Source organism: Numenius arquata, chromosome W (assembly GCF_964106895.1).
Source record: "Numenius arquata chromosome W, bNumArq3.hap1.1, whole genome shotgun sequence".
Classification (NCBI taxonomy): domain Eukaryota; kingdom Metazoa; phylum Chordata; class Aves; order Charadriiformes; family Scolopacidae; genus Numenius; species Numenius arquata.
The window spans coordinates 19981200-19998892 of NC_133615.1; the positions used below are offsets into that span (position 1 = coordinate 19981200).

A 17693-nucleotide genomic window follows, 5' to 3' on the forward strand; every position below is an offset into this window, starting at 1 on the left:
CCTCATATTGGCCTGCCCCTTAATCCTCACCCACAAGCTCTCAACTCTCTCTTCATCTGCCCCCAGGGAGGGCTTTAGGGACATCTCCTCACTCTCTATCCATTCCTTAACATAGAGGGCAACACCCCCGCCCCTCCTTCCTCGCCCGTCCCTTCTGAACAGCTTGTAGCCCTCAGTAGCCACACTCCACTCATAGGATTCATCCCACCAGGTTTCAGTGATGGCCACTATATCACAGCTTTCCAGCAGCATGGTAGCTTCCAACTCCTGTTTGTTGCCCATGCTGGGTGCATTTGTGTAGAGGCACTTCAGCTGGGCTGTTGGCTGTGCCACCTTCTTAGGGGAACACCCCTGAGGTGTCTCACAGGTGTTTCTCTGTTGATTTCAACTGCCTGAGTAGCTGTTTGCTCAGGAGTTGTTGGCTCTTCTCCATAAGACTTTGACCGCAGTGCAGTGTCACCAGCATGGCTCAGGGAGCCAGGCTGAAGGCCCTTATTAGCACCCCATCCCTCTAACCCTGATGAGATACCCCACAGCTTGTCGCAGACAAGCCTGATGTTATTCCCCCCCTCCCCCTTCACATCTAGTTTAAAGCCCTGTCATTCAACCCCGCAATGTCTTGGGCAAGAACCTTCTTCCCCCTTTGAGAGAGGTGTCTCCCATTTGATGTCAACAAGCCCGGTGCTGTATAGGCCATTCCATTGTCAAAGAAACCGAAGTTATGGCAGCGACACCAGCCATGGAGCCATGTATTAATTGACTGGATCCGTCTGTTCCTCCCAGCGTCATTGCCCGCAACTGGAAGGAGTGATGAAAAAATAACCTGTGCCCCAGGTTCCTTTCAACCTGAACCATTCTAGAATTGTATCACATTTATAAAAGCAAGATATTTGAAGACTGTAACTGAAGCTCACTACGTAAAGCTGTACTGAAAGATGATTTTTAAAAAGCATTCATTTTCTTGTACCTGAACATTCTTAGATTTTTTTTTTCAGTCGTTTCTTGGCAGCTGGCTAATCAGACTCTCTGGGTTAGGAAAGAGAGATGAATGTCTGTAAAAGGTCTCTTTCAGGGAGAAAAGCAGTAAATTAACTGGTGTTAGTATTGCTACATTCTGTTTAAGAACAGCTCTGCTTGAGAATGTAGTGTTAAGGATGAACTCAGTACCATGAGCTTTAATTTTGACATAGCCTTTTTTGTGAGGATGTTTTTGTGACAGTGTGTTCCAAAGTTCATTATCCTTAAGTTTAAAAAAGAAAAGCAAAGCAAAGCTTTAGAGACTCTCTGCATTGTTTTCTATTAGCATTAGCCATTTCATCTGCTTTTGTTCTTTCTTCTTTGCCTTTTAACCTGCTGTTTTAAAGCTAAAATACTGGAACCTTTTTGACAGCATCATTGAATTTTTGTGGTTTTCAGTTAATTTATTACATTGATGGGTCCAGACTGAAACCTGTAGAATAGCTTCCATGGAAAAAACACAGCTCTGAAAGGATGCTTTTGTATTTGCTAGAAATTGACTGGCATTCATTCTGTCAAATGCTGCTGGTGGTTCTGGCTTAGCTTTTCTCCCAGAACATATTACAACTTAAAAAAAAAAAAACAAAAACAAAAAAAAACCCCAAAAAAACCCCATGAATACAGTAATCTTAACATGTAAACTGTGTCAATTGACAAAATGTTTAGCATTCTGAAATAGCCTGACAATAGGTTGTAAGTAACCATAGTTATTAAAAATACATACACACATGTATGTATATTTATATATAATAGAATATATATTTATATATTTTATACTAATTTGTATGGGTATTTCTCACCCTTCACTGAAATGTGGTGGGTTTTTAAGACAGACATTACTAGACTTCATTTGTTTCTTAGTAACATTTAAATATTAAACTGGGGAATTCAAATGAACAGATGCACAGTCCAGCAGTTTGTGGCTTACTGTATATGTTCCTAGTAAATAACGATCATGTGTCTGCTGTTTAATGATTATCTTGACTTCCCCCCCCCTCTCATTTTTAGATTCTTCATGGATTTAAAAATCAAGTTGGGGAAGAGAATTGGAGGCGTTTCTCTGACCAGTTTCCTCTTCCCTTAAAAGAGCGCCTTGCAGCTTACTATGGAGTTTAACCTTATGCACTGTAACTGCAGTCCCATAATTAGAGGTAAGCATACAAATCTTCCTTGGTAAACAGAGCTGTATAACAGACTTTCTCCATTTACATTATATGAAACATAATTCACTAGACTAAAATTTTTCAGATATGCTGGAACAGCCATCTTTCCTTCCTCTAAGAAGAAGGAAAAAAAAAATTATAGTGTACCTAAATGGTGGTAGCTGTAGCAAAAGCAGTTGTTTGACTCTGTTCTTTTATTTTTACAGAGAGAGTGAGTGTATGATATGCACAGTAGTGTATCAAGATTAGGTTGGAAGTGTAGGTGTAATAAAGTGCCTGTTCAGGTTTAATAGGCAAAATGATTATTATAATCCTCAAATCATCATACTTAAAGTCACAGGCTCTTTATGTCTTATGAATTAGTAGATGGTGGGATGTGGTCTAAGCAGGAATATTTCCCTAGGATAGGAAAGCAAGTTTGTTAAGATGCTTTAGCCATGAGAAGTCAAATACATTCCTAACCACATACTAGATGATCTTTGCACTGAATAAAGGATATTATGCTAATCTGTAACTCTACTGACTGTAGAGCTTGATGTTTTGGGGAGGCTGATGTGTTTATTATTGCCATGTTCCACTTTATGCACCAATTCAGAATTGTTATACTTCTCTCCAGAGAATGATTCAACTTCAGCAAAGAACAGTGATTGTGCATTCTAGAATACTTGTAGTATTATACCACCTTGCTTTGTATGCTGTTCGTGCGCACTGTATAAGGCAAACTTCCCACGTGTAAAATAATGTGATACTGTGAAAAGATTATTATACTACCCAAAAAAGGAGTCAAATTAAGTTTATTCATTCAGTCTTTTTATATGAATTTGATACTTGCTCTAGAATTTTTGTACTGAAATTATGGGAGTGAATCATGCAATTCTGTTTTATTGTTGAATGGACAACTATTTAAAAGTCAGCCTAAGATTTGTCAGTCGGTGAGATAAGAAATTGTTTGAGTTACATTTTTGATTGGAACAATGGATTAAAAATAAACCAATTTCAAGCATTTGCATATTTATAAATGAGGGAGTTTTAGTTCTGAAATAAGTGTGTTTTTTTCATCCTAATGAAGAGGAATCCAAAGTGGTAAAATTGTCAATTATTCTCAGTTTGTACTGAGAAGACACTTGGTGGTTTTGTTTGTGGTGTGGTTTTTTTTTTTTTTGTTTTTGTTTTTTTTTCTGTTGGTTGGACTCGATGATCTCTGAGGTCCCTTCCAACCACTACGATTCTGATTCTGATTCTGATTTTGAAAAATATGACTCACCCTCTAAGCACTTAAAACACTTTAATCCACCTAAAACTAAAATTGTTAGGTCAATAGAAGGTATGTTTAATATTCTTTCTCAATGTCATAACTGCCTCATAATCTTGTACTAAAAAGGCAAAAGCTTGTTAGAATATATAGGACTGCTTTTATCTTAAATCTAAGTTTAGCCACAATAGTGGAACTGTCAGTGTAAATTTATCATTATTGAAACAACACTCTATACTTAATCTGGTATAAATGGGCTTTTTCTTAAATAGACTTAAAAGGGAAAATCTAGGCATAAATTCATTTTTAAGTTAAAGGTTGGCACCTGCCACTTAAAAAAGGCAAAAAAAGTTCTTTGTTTACGTACTGATTTGTCAGTTATGGTTCGAGGTAAGATTTAACTATACCTCTGTCTTTTCTTTTACAGGTCCTTCAGTCTGGGAGACTATGGGGGAGCCTATGCACCCAGGGAAAATGTTACCCTTTACTGGGGGGAAGGGTAAACCAGTAGGGAATACAGTACAATCCCAACCCTACTGGAGGGGTGGGAGGGAAGTGTTGACGTCACTGTATTAAGTCGATATTGGGAAATGTTTTAACATCTGGAGCCTTTGTGGGTGGAAATCTGTCTCCTATTACAATTTTGCACTGGATGTGAAGAAGAAAAAAAAATCTATTAACAAAACAGCACATTCTGGACTGTTGTGGGGAATTGTACCAAAATAAGAACTATATAATTGAACCATAGGAATACATAAAGAGGAAAACTATTTTGTGCACAATAAAGGAAACCTAAGAATGGGGGTCACAAACAGTAAAAGTCTTTCTTTTTTTCTTTTATGTGTTTTTTTTGTTTGTTTGTTTGTTTGGGATTTTTAAGTTAGGGTTTTCTACATTATTTCATCCTGCTTGATGGGATTCCTAGGTAATTTGCATGTTAATGAATAACTAAAATTAAGTTAGTACAGTTAAAATGCAGCTTGTGTCTGTTAGAAGCAGGCACTTGCAGTGTATAATATAGAAACCCCGTCGTAAATTAATAAAGGTTAACTTGGACAAAATGAAGCAACCTGCAAGCTGCCAAATGAGTCACTGCTTTCATTTTTGGGGTAAGGGGAGGGATGCTTTAAAGGAAAGATTGACATCTTAATTTTTACATTTAAAAAAATTAAAGTAGCGGATATGATTTGGTTATTGTACTTAATTAGATTTAATTTCTAGAGTAAGGCATTATTCTTAATGTGCAGTTTAAGGTTCAGGCATGCATTCTGCCTCATAGTGATCAGAAGTAATTTAAATTAGTGGGAAAGTAGTATGCTTGCATCACATAGAGTGAAATTGGTATACATTTACCTATGTTGCGCCAGTTTTGTGTTGCTGTCTACCAATTCAATATAGCCCTGCATTTAAAATTCCTTTTCTGAGATTCTGTGGATCTTATTTTTATTAAGAATATAGATATAAAGTACTGTGGTTAACAATTAGGCCTTGAAATACCTTTTTAGGATCTGTTAAGATTAAGATTGATATTGTATTGTGTGTAACCTGCACAATGTGGAAAGCTGATAAACAGCAAAATATTTGCCTCTGTGCTGTCAGTGTGATGTGCTTTCTGCATGGTTATATACTAGTGAATTTTAGCAGAATCTCTAAAAATGAGTTACATGGTAAGACCCGTTAAAGGCTGCATAAATGTTAGTTGGCATGTAAAGACAATTGTAAAAGTTGATGACATGATTGCTGTATTTGTGTTTATTCCTACTCAACCTATTACCTTTTATGCTTTCTCTTTGTTCACAGCATGATCTTAGAGATGTTTAAGTTAATGAATGTAATGCAGGGTATCTACAATGTATTGGCGCATGTTGGTGGCCCTTTGTGATGTAGTTAAATGTACGAGGGTGCAAGTTTAAAGCTATGAAGCGAAAGTTGGTTTGGATCCTCTTCATTTCATTTGTTTAGCTTTTCTGTTGGTGATTGGTTTTTTGGGTGGGTTTTTTTTTCTCTCTCTACTTATATGTATTCCTGTGAATAAATCCTTGTTAAGTTAACCCTTTACTTTTCTTTCCATGTGTATTTTCTTATGTACTGTGAATGTGAAATCCTAACTGGTACACTTGATCTTGTGTTCATCTGAAAGTGGCAAGTCTTTATTAATTTAGATTGCCTAAAGAGGATCCCATGATGATAAAGGAAAATGGAGAGATTTTTACCTCTGCTGGTCAGAGGTGAAGCTGCACCTTTCCTTTTTTCAAGTGCTGCATAATTAACCTGCAAAACAAAACTAAGCTGTAACAGCCTTTTTATAGATTTAGTTTCTCACCTTTGCATTGCAAAATTGGATATTGGATAACAGTTTAGTGGGTTTTTTGGTGTTTTGTTGTTTGTGGGGTTTTTGGTTTTTTGTTTGTTTGGGGGTCTTGTGGTTTTGTTTGTTTGTTTTAAGAACTTGCTGCTCTTTGCATGGTTCTGTTCTTTGAGTGTTAAATGATTTAGCTATTGCACTGAAGTTTGAGCTGTATGAGTGTGGACTTACAAATGCTGTTTAAAGAGTTTTGGGTTTTTTTCTATGCATGATAGCATGCACGTTTTAAATGTGTCCCATTCTCCCCCCTGCCTTTTTTTTTTTTTTTTTTTGTCTTTGCAAATTTGAATGGATTATGCCTGAAGAATAGTTTGGACATGTACTGTATGAAATACATTCAGTAATGCTAGTACATAGTATTTATTCAATTTTGTCAAAATTCCATGTGATAACTTGCTTTCAAATTACATTGCTTTGGTACCAAATACAAAATTCCTTCTTGACTAATATCACTGAAGCAAATTAGTAATAGTTTCAGTCACTAAAAAAAAACTTTAAAACCAAGTTCTGGAAGAAGAAGGAAAAATCTTTAAAATTTAGCGAGGTTGGATATTATTTTAGATGCAAACTTGCTTTAACTTTGAGTGTGTTTGAACATTAGGGAGAAGTTTCAGAGAAATTACATTAAAAAACTTGTACAATAGAAAACCTACCCAAATAATACTGTAGCATTACAGCTAGAATCTGAGTTTAACTAAACTTTTTAAACTTCAGAAAGCCCCTTTAACAAATTAAGGCCACTCCACCTCAGATTAGCTTAGGATACCACTTTTGTACATAGTATTTTAATAGGTATTTGTACAGATGTGAACTGATCTGGTATAACAGCAAGGAAAATAATTAGGGCAGAAATAAACAGTACTGACAAAATAGTCTTTTGTATCAGTAAGTTCTCTCATGGTATATTTTAAAGCAAATTAACCATATTCCTAATGTATAATATAGTGCAGAGATTTGCAGAAGCCATTTAGGGTTTAATCTGAGGTAAGAAAAGTTCTGAATCTGTATTAACATTAATTCAATTATTGCATCATGGGATATATAAAAAGCATTTTAATTCCTGTGGTGTAGTCTTGACAGTTCTTGACTGTTGACTGAATGTTTATACTGGTAGAATTGTAAGTTTGTTACATTCCAGTGTTTCTGCCTCTTGGCATGCTAAAAGCACAGCTTCATTTGCTCCTTACACACTGAATAAAGTGCTGTTAGTCTGCTAAACTACAGAAATAGCTGCTGCTTAAGTAGTGGTGTAGATTTTCTACTTGAATATTTTTGTTTTAGGAACCTCAGGAGGTCAGTGTTTACTGTTTTTATATATGCCTTTTTCCTGTTTTGAGATTCCCTTTTTGAAGGATTCAGAGAGTGAAGAAAAGCTGCTGATCAGCCTAAGTTGGTAACAGAAAGGGTATTTAAAATCCTTATAAAATGCATCTTTTCAGCAGTTCTAAATTGCTGTTAAATTAGAAGTTCAATACTAAATTTTTTTCATTACACATTCAGGAAACAGCACTTTTCATTTAGGAAAAAAGATTAGAATACTTCATTATTTTAAGCAGTGCAAGCAAAAATAATCAAATTTGTAAATTTTTTTCCAAAGCTTGATTATTTTCCAAATCAGTGAATATGTATATATTTAAATTCTAATAAGCTAATTCTTCTGCTTTAGTTTATTGCTCCTTAAAGCTTGTACTCAGTTTTGGAAGATCAGTTTTGGAAGAATGGGTTTAAAATTTATAATCATTATAATTTTTGGAAGTTATGAAGTAGCATAAGTTTTGTAACTAACAATATTGATACACTGTGATTTATTTTTTTAGGACTTTTATGTTAGCATCAATCTTAATTACTTAAACTGCATATATTGTATAATAGTAAAATTTATATTTTAAAGCTTCAAATTGCTTTCCTCAAGTGAAACTCATTGCTACTTAGAAATATTCAAATACTAGCTTTATCTCAGGTGAATACTCTTGTACCATTTTTGTTCAGAACACATGCTTATAAAAATGTGTCTTAATTATATTAGTTTATGTATTTCAGATTAGGCACCTCCTCTGTCTTAAATTTACTCTAACCTTCTACTACTGGACAATAATGACTTTTGCTTCACCTATTTTATTCATATTGAATGTATTAATAGATTAAGGTGCAAAAACATTCTTCCCTTGAGGAGAATGCATCCATATTCAAACAACTAAAATATTTCTTGAAAAAGGCTTTAAATGTAACATTATATTGGAAATCTTTTGTTTCAGATTTTGTCAAGGAAAGAAGTTACAACTTATAGTATTGAAGCAATTACTGTTCTCTTTCATGAGGATAAATGCATAAAGCTTCTATATAGGGTCTAAAGAGTAACTTATTATCTTGGATAAAGGTTAAGCTCTACAGTGAAATGACTGCTGTAAATTGCAAAACATCCTGCAGTTATTTCAGATAGATGCTGATGTAGTTTGCATACATATTTGTGATATATTATGTATTTCCAGTAACCTCACCTTGAGTAAATAAAGCTTGATCAGTAGCCATGTATTTCACTCACCTATGCATTCGCCAGAATGACTTGTATCTATCAGTCTACTAAGTATTTTTCTCCAATAGAAACTTTTTTTTTTGTCTGCCACTGATGCTTGTTCTTTGTACTTAATGGTTGGAGCAAGCCAGTTTTAGATAATTAGTTTAAATGGGAAACTCTGAGATGAGTACTCTTGTTGCTTGCCTTGTAGAGTGTTTTCTGCTAAAATAATGTTACTTACTTGAATGTATTTATGTGAGGGAAGTTAAAATGACTCTATAAAAGATGAATCCCTGTGTGGTGTTACGGTATACTTTTTAAGTAAGCTAAATCAACATCTCAGATAATTCAGTACTTATAGTATAGTATCACTTTTCTATAAGCTGGTTCTATTGTGCTACTTTCATCTTAGGTATCTAATTCTTTACTTTGGGTGAGCAACAAAACTGAGAAAGCCTAGGTGATTTTTTTGCAGGAATGGTGATTAGAGAAAAAAAGATGGGTATAAGCAGGTTCATTTAGCTGTTGAAATTTCCAGTGTAATGCTATCTTTTTTTCATGGGAAGAGATAGGTATGTCTGACTTAAACACTTCTAAAATTTTTAATTGGATGCAATATATAAAATAGTTTAAAATGAAAGATGACTGATCTTTCTGCTGACGACTTAGGTTGTATGAGTTTTGCTTGAAAGCTTTAAAACTGTTGTGTGACAATGTTGGAATTTTTCCTTGAAACATACCCTCCTGCAACCTCTCAAACTGCACTAAATTGAGTGATATTTCTTGTCTGCCTGTTTGCTAACAGAACTTCATTTTAAATAGAATATGGTTTTAATTTTTGAAAAACTGCTGAATTTTAAAGAGTTTTTGGGGCCACCAAATATTTTGGATCATGCAGAGAAATATATATTGTACTGTAGTAATTTTGTATTTACATTTGTATGATGTGACATCATAGATGTGAATGTTAATCACTGCTTGGCTACGTTAATAAAGTTGTTTAAATATAGATGTTGTATTCCAATTTTTAACAAAAGATGAAAATTTCATGTTCAGTTTGTGTTTTGCCTGATTCAGTAGGGCACTTCTGGTTCACATATGTAAGTTTTGGAGTCTCTTGAATAAGGAGGATTTTCATTTTATCTGAATGGAAATGATCTTTGGATAAGTTAAGGTCAATTCAGTTTAGATGTTTCATGCTGCTTGGGGGCAGATAAATGTAGACAGAGGAGGTTTGCCTGAACTGAAAATAAGTCATTCTCATGACTTGTGTTTATCAATAATCTGAATAAAAAGGGGACTAAACTAAAAATAAATTAAAATTATTCAAGACCTTGAACCAAATCTTGCAGTGGTCTTAGTCTAATTTTATCTAGCTTTTATGGGGTGACAATGCAAACTGTTTAGAGGCCTGTTCTTCAGTTTTTATAACTTCCTGATACAGGAGTCTCTAAAGTGAAAGTATGAAACTAACAGTAGTAGCTCTCTGGACAAAATCCGCCCATGTTGATTTGAACATTTTATGTTCACTTCCAATATTTAATAGTTGGTCAGTAACATATAGACAATCTAGCCAATTACATACGTCTTGCACAGGTAGATTCTGTATTGTAATGATTAAATTCAATAAAATGCATTGTCATGATATAACTACTAAGTTAATTCATAATAAAATTTATGGTAGAAATTAATTGCTGCATACTTGGCTGAAGTCTGCTTAACTAAGGACTTGGATTTCTGCCTCCAGAAAGAGGACAAGGCCATGGAATAGCTGTTGACAGCAGTGGAGGTGTGTAGAGACCAAGTTGATTAGAAGAGAGATCAGTTCCTGTTGGCTATAAGACATGAGTACACCAGTGACTGGGGGGGAGTTTTGTTTTTGTCTTCTTTCAAATAGCCCTCCCCACTCCCATTCTGTTGTGGGATTGTCCTGGGTTGAGCAACACGGGACTAATTTCTCTTCTAATGCTTGGGAAAACTGCACTTTTAGAAGACTCCAGTGACTAAATTTGTGAAAATATTTCCCTTATAGCCAGCTAGACTGTGTGGGATTCAAGGTCTCAGTGTTTTCGAGCCTTGCCAGGTGCAGGGACAAGGAGGAGCAAGGCCTGGGCTTTTTATCCAGGCTGGCCAACAGGATTATTTCATACCATGAACGTCACATTCAATATAAATCAGAAAAGTTTACTGCGTAGGTCTCTCTCCCTTGATGGCGGTGGTCCAGAGAACTCCTTGCCCCGGTGCCAGAACCCTGAGGCCTTCCTTTCCTCCCAAAGCCGTAGTGCTCGCAGTGTCCCACATTTGTTGTCTGCTGCTGGGAGTGCACAGCTTCCTACTGATATCATTGGCTGAGTATAATTCTTGTATATCTTCTATCAGTATCGGGATTAATACTGGTTCTTTAGTATTATTGTTAATTATTTAGTCTTATTCTATTAGATCTATTTGTATTTCAACCCTTGTGTTTCTTTGTGTTCCTCAATTCCCCTTTCTGGGTGGGGAGGAGTCATCAGGTGATAGAATAATTGTCTAAACAGCAAAAAATTGTTATGGGTTTTCTCAAACCATAACAAATTTGGTGCCAAAGGTGGTATCTTAACGACCTTGGTACTTAACGTGATAGTTTGAGCTTAATTCAAATAGTGCTGGGAGGCCTGAATTTGAGAGTTCTGAAGGTTTGAAGTTGTAAACAGATTTGATTGGATTTGTAAAACAGTCATTATGGATCTGTTGGAGTTGCTTCAAAGGACTGTAGACAGAGTTCTCTGATATCTCTGTGTAGCCGTATGTGGGCAGCTATGGGAGTGGTGCAAGAGTTTGTTGCCATTTCTCATTGGTTTAGGGCACCTTATCATTTCTAAATGTGAAGTTAAAAACATTGCCTTGTTATTTTGTGTGGCAGTATTTTGCTATGTTATCGGGTCTTTTGCATTTGTTCCAGTTTTTGTCACTTATGTAATTGCATCTCACAAATCGCCACGGTCAGACTCCTCTCGGGATGGCGGGAGCCCCTTTTTGGGCATTGCGCATAATTACACCTTGGGTTATATTACAGGCCATTTAGCGAGGGGGAAGATATCTCTTGAGGATTTGTATGTTCCGGTAGTGTCAATAGTAACAGTTTTTTGAGAGTTTGAAATACCCTTGGAATGTTTTGGTCATCATGCTTATGTTGTTAATTTTTGCGGGCTTGTTCTTTTTATGGGCTGCATCTGTGGTAGAGGGAAGCATCTGATAGAGACTTCGCCGGCCCCCTGACAGATATTGCTCCTGTAGAGACCGCGCTGGACCCTGCAGCAGACGTTGCGCCCGTGCAGACTCCGCCAGTCCCCGAGACCCTGCTGCCCCCCCAGTCATTGTGCCCGCGCAGATCCCGCAGGCCCCTACAGCAGGCATTGCGCCCTTGCAGACACCACCAGTCCTCACGACAACCACTATATCCGTGCAGACCCTGCCGACCCCCACGACTGACATCACACCCATGCAGACCCCGCTGGCCCCCGCGATGGACATCGCACCTGTGCAGACCTCACCATCCCTCCCGACAGCCCCTGATCTTATCCAGACCCTGATGGCTCTCATGACAAGACCTGCAGCTGCACCAAGTACTGAATCTACTTCAACCTTGGTAATGGATGATGCAGCTGATCTACAGACTCAATCAGTGCCAGTGTCAGTCAACCCTGTACATAAGAGGAAGCGTGCTGTAGCATCAGATGACAATGGTCAACCAGGGACATCAGGCAATACAGTAACAGAGGAAACTACTTGATCATTAACCCTAACTGAGCTGCGAGACATAAGTAAGGATTACAGCCGTCAGGAAGGTGAGCAAGTGGTTACTTGGCTGCTCCGATGCTGGGATGCTGATAGTTTGTACTTAGATGGTAGAGAAGCCAAGTAGCTGGGACCATTGGCTAGAGAATCAGGTATTGACAGAGCTCTTGGAAGACCAGGTGACTCCTGTTAAGCGTGAGAAGCAGGTATCCCTATAGGGATGATATCATGTACCAGCCATCCAAGTGGACAACTATTGAGAGAGGTGTTAAGAATCTGAGGGAAATAGCTGTGCGAGAGATGATTTTCAGTGACTTGGACGACCTGCAGACATCATTAGATCCAGATGCACTCCAAATTACTGAACCCGTTTGGCGCAAATGGGTACTGAGTGCACCAGCAGCATATGCTAATGTATTGGCATTATTTTGCTGGACAGATGATGAGGCACCGACGGTGGGTGATATGGATGCTCGAATGCAGCATTATGCAAATAATCTTCTTTCTGCCCCACAGGCCAGTGTTTCAGTGCTGAAGAAATCATTTGGCAAGGCCAATGTCTCAGCTGGGGACAAACGCTCCCCTACTAAACCTGGTCGAGAGAAACAAAGCACACCACGACACATCCTGTGGTCTACCCTGCGTAATCAGGGAGAAAACATGAGGAATTGGGATGGAAAACCTACTTCAGCTTTACAGACACACGTATGTGAGTTGCGGAGTAAAACACCCCCCAGGAGGGGTTCTTCCAGGAGAAGTGTTGCTCCAGTTTCCAGAGAAAAGTCCCCCAGAAGGCAGAGATGGGCTTCGGAGCCTGATTTACGACATGCAACTGTCACGGATGGAAGTGGTGGGCCCTCTAGTCAAAGCTAGGGTTGCCCTGCCTCCAGCCAGGGGGAGGAGAGGGATAATCGAGTGTATTGGACTGTGTGGATTCGATGGCCTGGCACATCAGAACCACAAAAGTATAGGGCCCCGGTGGACACTGGTGCACAGTGCACCCTAATGCCATCGAGTCATACAGGGGAAGAATCCGTCACTATTGCAGGAGTGACAGGAGGATCTCAAGACCTGACTGTACTGGAGGCTGAAGTGAGCCTAACTGGGAATAAATGGGAACAGTTCCCCATTGTGACTGGCCCGGATGCACCATGTATCCTTGGTATAGACTACCTCAGGAAAGGGTATTTTAAGGACCCGAGGGGGTACCAGTGGGCATTTGGTGTAGCGGCGGTGGAGATGGAGAAAGCTGTGCAACTGTCTACTTTGCCTGGCCTGTCAGAGGACCCTTCTATTGTAGGGCTGCTGAGGATCGAGGAACAATGTGCCCATTGCTACTACAATGGTGCATAGGCGACAATATCGCACTAACCGAGATTCTTTGCTCCCTATTCAGAAGCTGATTCGTCAGCTGGAAAGCCAAGGGGTGATCAGTAAGACTCGCTCACCCTTTAATAGTCCCATATGGCCAGTGCGAAAGCCTAATGGGGAATGGAGATTGACAGTAGACTGTCGTGGCTTGAATGAAGTCACACCACCATTGAGTGCTGCAATCCCAGATATGTTAGAACTTCACTATGAACTGGAGTCAAAAGAAGCTAAGTGGTGTACTACAATTGACATTGCTAATGCCTTTTTCTCTATTCCTTTAGCAGCAGAGTGCAGGCCACAGTTTGCTTTCACCTGGAGGGGTGTCCAGTACACCTGGACTCAACTGCCCCAGGGGTGGAGACACAGCCCTACTATTTGCCATGGACTGATCCAGACTGCACTGGAGAAAGGTGGAGCTCCAGAACACCTGCAATACATTGATGACATCATTATATGGGGTAACACAGCAGAAGAAGTGTTTGAGAAGGGGGAGAAGGTAATTCAGATCCTCCTGGAAGCCGGTTTTGCCATCAAATGAGGTAAGGTCAAGGGACACGCACAGGAGATACAGTTTTTAGGAATTAAGTGGCAAGATGGGCGTTGCCAGATCCCAATGGATGTGATTAACAAAATAACAGCTATGTCACCACCTCCTAACAGAAAGGAAACACAAACCTTCTTAGGCGTTGTGGGTTTCTGGAGAATGCATATTCCTGGTTACAGTCAGATTGTGAGCCCTCTCTATGAAGTGACTAGGAAGAAGAATGATTTTAAATGGGGCCCTGAGCAGCAGTCAGCCTTTGAGCAGATTAAACGGGAGATTGTTCATGCAGTAGCCCTTGGGCCAGTCCGGACAGGACAAGATGTAAAAAATGTGCTGTACACCGCAGCTGGGGAGAATGGCCCTACCTGGAGTCTCTGGCAAAGAGCACCTGGAGAGACTTGAGGCTGACCCCTAGGGTTTTGGAGTCGAGCATATAGAGGATCAGAGGATCGCTATACCACCACTGAGAAAGAGATATTAGCGGCATATGAAGGGGTTCGACCTGCTTCAGAGGCAATTGGTACTGAAGCACAGCTTCTCCTGGCACCTCGGTTGCCAGTGTTGAACTGGATGTTTAAAGGGAAGACTCCTTCCACACATCACGCAACTGATGCAACGTGGAGTAAGTGGGTAGCACTAATTACTCAGTGAGCTCGAATAGGGAACCCCAATCGTCCAGGAATTCTGGAGGTAATCATGGATTGGCCACAAGGCACAGATTTTGGAGGATCCCCAGAGGAGAGAGTGGTGCAGGCTGAGGAAGCCCCACCATGTAATCAGTTATCGAAAAATGAGAGGCAATACATGCTGTTCACTGATGGATCTTGTTGTATTATAGGAAACCAGCGAAGGTGGAAAGCTGCTGTGTGGAGTCCTATTCGACGAGTCGCAGAAGCGACTGAGGGAGTGGGTGAGTCGAGTCAGTTTGCAGATGTGAAAGCCATCCAGTTGGCTTTAGATATTGCTGAGAGAAGTGGCCAGTGCTTTACTTTATACTGACTCATGGATGGCAGGGCATGCTTTATGGGGCTGGTTAAAGCAGTGGAAGAGCAACTGGCAGCGCAGAGGTAAACCCATCTGGGCTGCTGACTTGTGGCAAGATATTGCTGTCCGATTAGAAAAGCTGTCTGTGAAGGTACGACATGTAGATGCCCATATACCTAAGAGTCGGGCGACTGAGGAACAACAAAACAGGCTGCTAAGATTAAAGTGCCCCAAGTAGACTTGGACTGGCAACGTAAAAGTGAATTGTTTTTAGCTCGGTGGGCCCATGACACTTCAAGTCATCAAGGAAGAGATGCAACATATAGATGGGCTCGTGACTGAGGGGGGGATTTGACTTATGGACACTATTTCACAGGTCACCTATGAATGTCAAACATGCTGAAATTAAGCAAGCCAAATGATCAAAACCTTTGTGGTACAGAGAACGGTGGCTGAAGTATAAGTATAGGGAGGTTTAGCAAATTGACTATATCTCCCTTGCACAAACCTGCCAGGGAAAACACTATGTGCTTACAATGGTGGAAGCAACCACAAGATGGCTGGAAACATATGCTGTGTCTCATGCCACTGCCCGTAATGCTATTTTAGGCCTTGAAAGACAAGTCCTGTGGCAACATGGTACTCCAGAGAGAATTGAGTCAGACAATGGGACTCATTTCCAAAATAATCTTATAGATGCCTGGGCTAAAGAGCATGGTATTGAGTGGATATATCGCATCCCCTACCACGCACCAGCTGCCGGGAAAGTGGAACGATGCAATGGACTACTGAAGACTACACTGAAAGTGACGAGCGCTGGAACATTTAAAAAATGGGATGAACATTTAGCAAAAGCCACCTGGTTAGTCAACACCAGGGGAACTGTCAGCCGAGCTGGTCCTGCTCACTCAGAGCCTTTACCTACTGTAGAAGGGGATAAGGTCCCTGTGGTGCATGTAAAGAATATGTTGGGAAAAACAGTCTGGGTTAGGCCAGCCTCGGGTGAAGGCAAACCCACTTGTGGGGTTGCTTTTGCTGAAGGACCAGGTCATATTTGGTGGGTGATGCAGGAGAACGGTGACGCCCGGAAACAAACCTTACAACTCGCAGAGAGTTATAAAGCAGGTATGTTTATTGCGGCGCCGGGTGCAAGGGGGATCGCTCCTCCAAACTTGCACACCGGGTTGTAAAACAAGCGTCTATTTATGATGAAAAGCATACATATTCATTAAGGTGGGCTGGGTTATTATAATTGATTCTAAGAAAAGGCGTTACTATTCTAATTATTTCTAGGAACTCATTATCATAAATCTCCTCCCCTTGCCGCATGCGCACTGTCACCTGGTGGTCGTGGGCCGGGGTCTTCTGGAGGAAGGCTCGCAGTCTTCCTCACCGTGTACCTTCACCTTTGTCCTAGAATGCTGGGCTGGCTGGACCCCAAACCGCAAAACTGGTCCCGACCAGATGGACACTTTATCCAGACAATTGGGTTCCTCCTTAGCATGCAGGCTGTTCCCGCTATCTTATACACAAGGCCATTTCTTTATCTTGGAATGCTGGGCTCCGAGCTCTGTTCTTTGCCAGGCTGTACTAAATCCACCTTTAACCATTCATTTTCTGAATCAAGTCCCCCCTTTTCTTTCACCTTTGTAAATTCTTTTACAATTGCCTGTAACACACTCTCCTTCTCCATCTGATTTCTAAAATACTTCCCTGACTCCACTTGTTCACGGAGCTGATGCTTCTTCCATTGAATGTATTCGTCTTTGGCCCCCCTGGTACAACACATAAGACATCTAGTTAATGCACACACTAAAATTCCTAACACAAGTATTGCTACTAGAAAGATAAACAGTTGTTTAAGCCAAGCCAAGTTAGGTAACCACGAGGTTCCCAGGTACAATTGTTACTGCTAATTAATACAACAAGCTCTTCTTTCAACACTTGTAAATCAAATCTGGGTCCTAAGGGTTAGATATTATCATCGTACTCACAATACCCGTTCAACTCATTTCCCCCTCTTGCCCAAAATTTGGGCCAGGTTCCGTTGGCACAGTTCCAATTGCTTGCTGCCACCCCATATAGAGGCAATTTCATTTCTCCTTTGGGTAGGGTAGTACATACCCAACAATCTGACAGATTAGTAGCCCTTACCAATGTTTCCAGACTTCGTGTATATGTATTCATATCCCATGTCCCTCCCCCTGAAATACAAAGTCCCGGCATGTTGACGACTATCAATGTTACTAATGTCCATCTTTTCGTTGGAGGCGAAGTTTCAGGGGTCCGGCCTGCGTTGATGTCCATTGGGGTTCTGGAGCCCTCTTGACGCGAGTCCAATGGATCCAAGCGGCTTGTTCCTTAATCTTTATGGCTGTGTGAGTGGTCAGCAGTACCTGGAAGGGACCTTCCCACTTTGGCTTCAGTGGTGAATCTGTAAAAGACTTGACATATACATAATCCCCAGGTTCGATCTCGTGTACTGGTCCATCCAGCCCACGAGCTCTTGTTCCCAGAACCAGTTTTTCTACCTCTCGGAGCTGTTTTTGTAAATTTATCATGTAATCTGTCAATATTCCATTCCCCAGCTCTGTGGATGTCCCGTCTTGTACACTATATGGTCTCCCATAGAGTATTTCGAAGGGGCTCAAACCTTCTTTGGTTCTGGGTTTTGTTCTTATCCTGAGAAGGGCTAATGGTAATGA

The 17693-nt window shown here is 40.0% G+C and overlaps 1 protein-coding gene across 1 annotated transcript in view; it reads left to right on the forward strand.

The window, feature by feature from the left end:
* The window catches only part of LOC141476786 (transportin-1-like), a 96657-nt gene extending 91177 nt beyond the window's left edge, over window positions 1–5480 (forward strand). Inside the window, exons 24-25 of the mRNA XM_074165587.1 lie at window positions 2026–2168; window positions 3860–5480. Coding sequence (XP_074021688.1) covers window positions 2026–2133 — 108 coding nt within the window. The 3' untranslated portion in view covers window positions 2134–2168; window positions 3860–5480. The remainder of the gene's footprint in view (window positions 1–2025; window positions 2169–3859) is intronic.
* Window positions 5481–17693: the final 12213 nt, after the last annotated feature.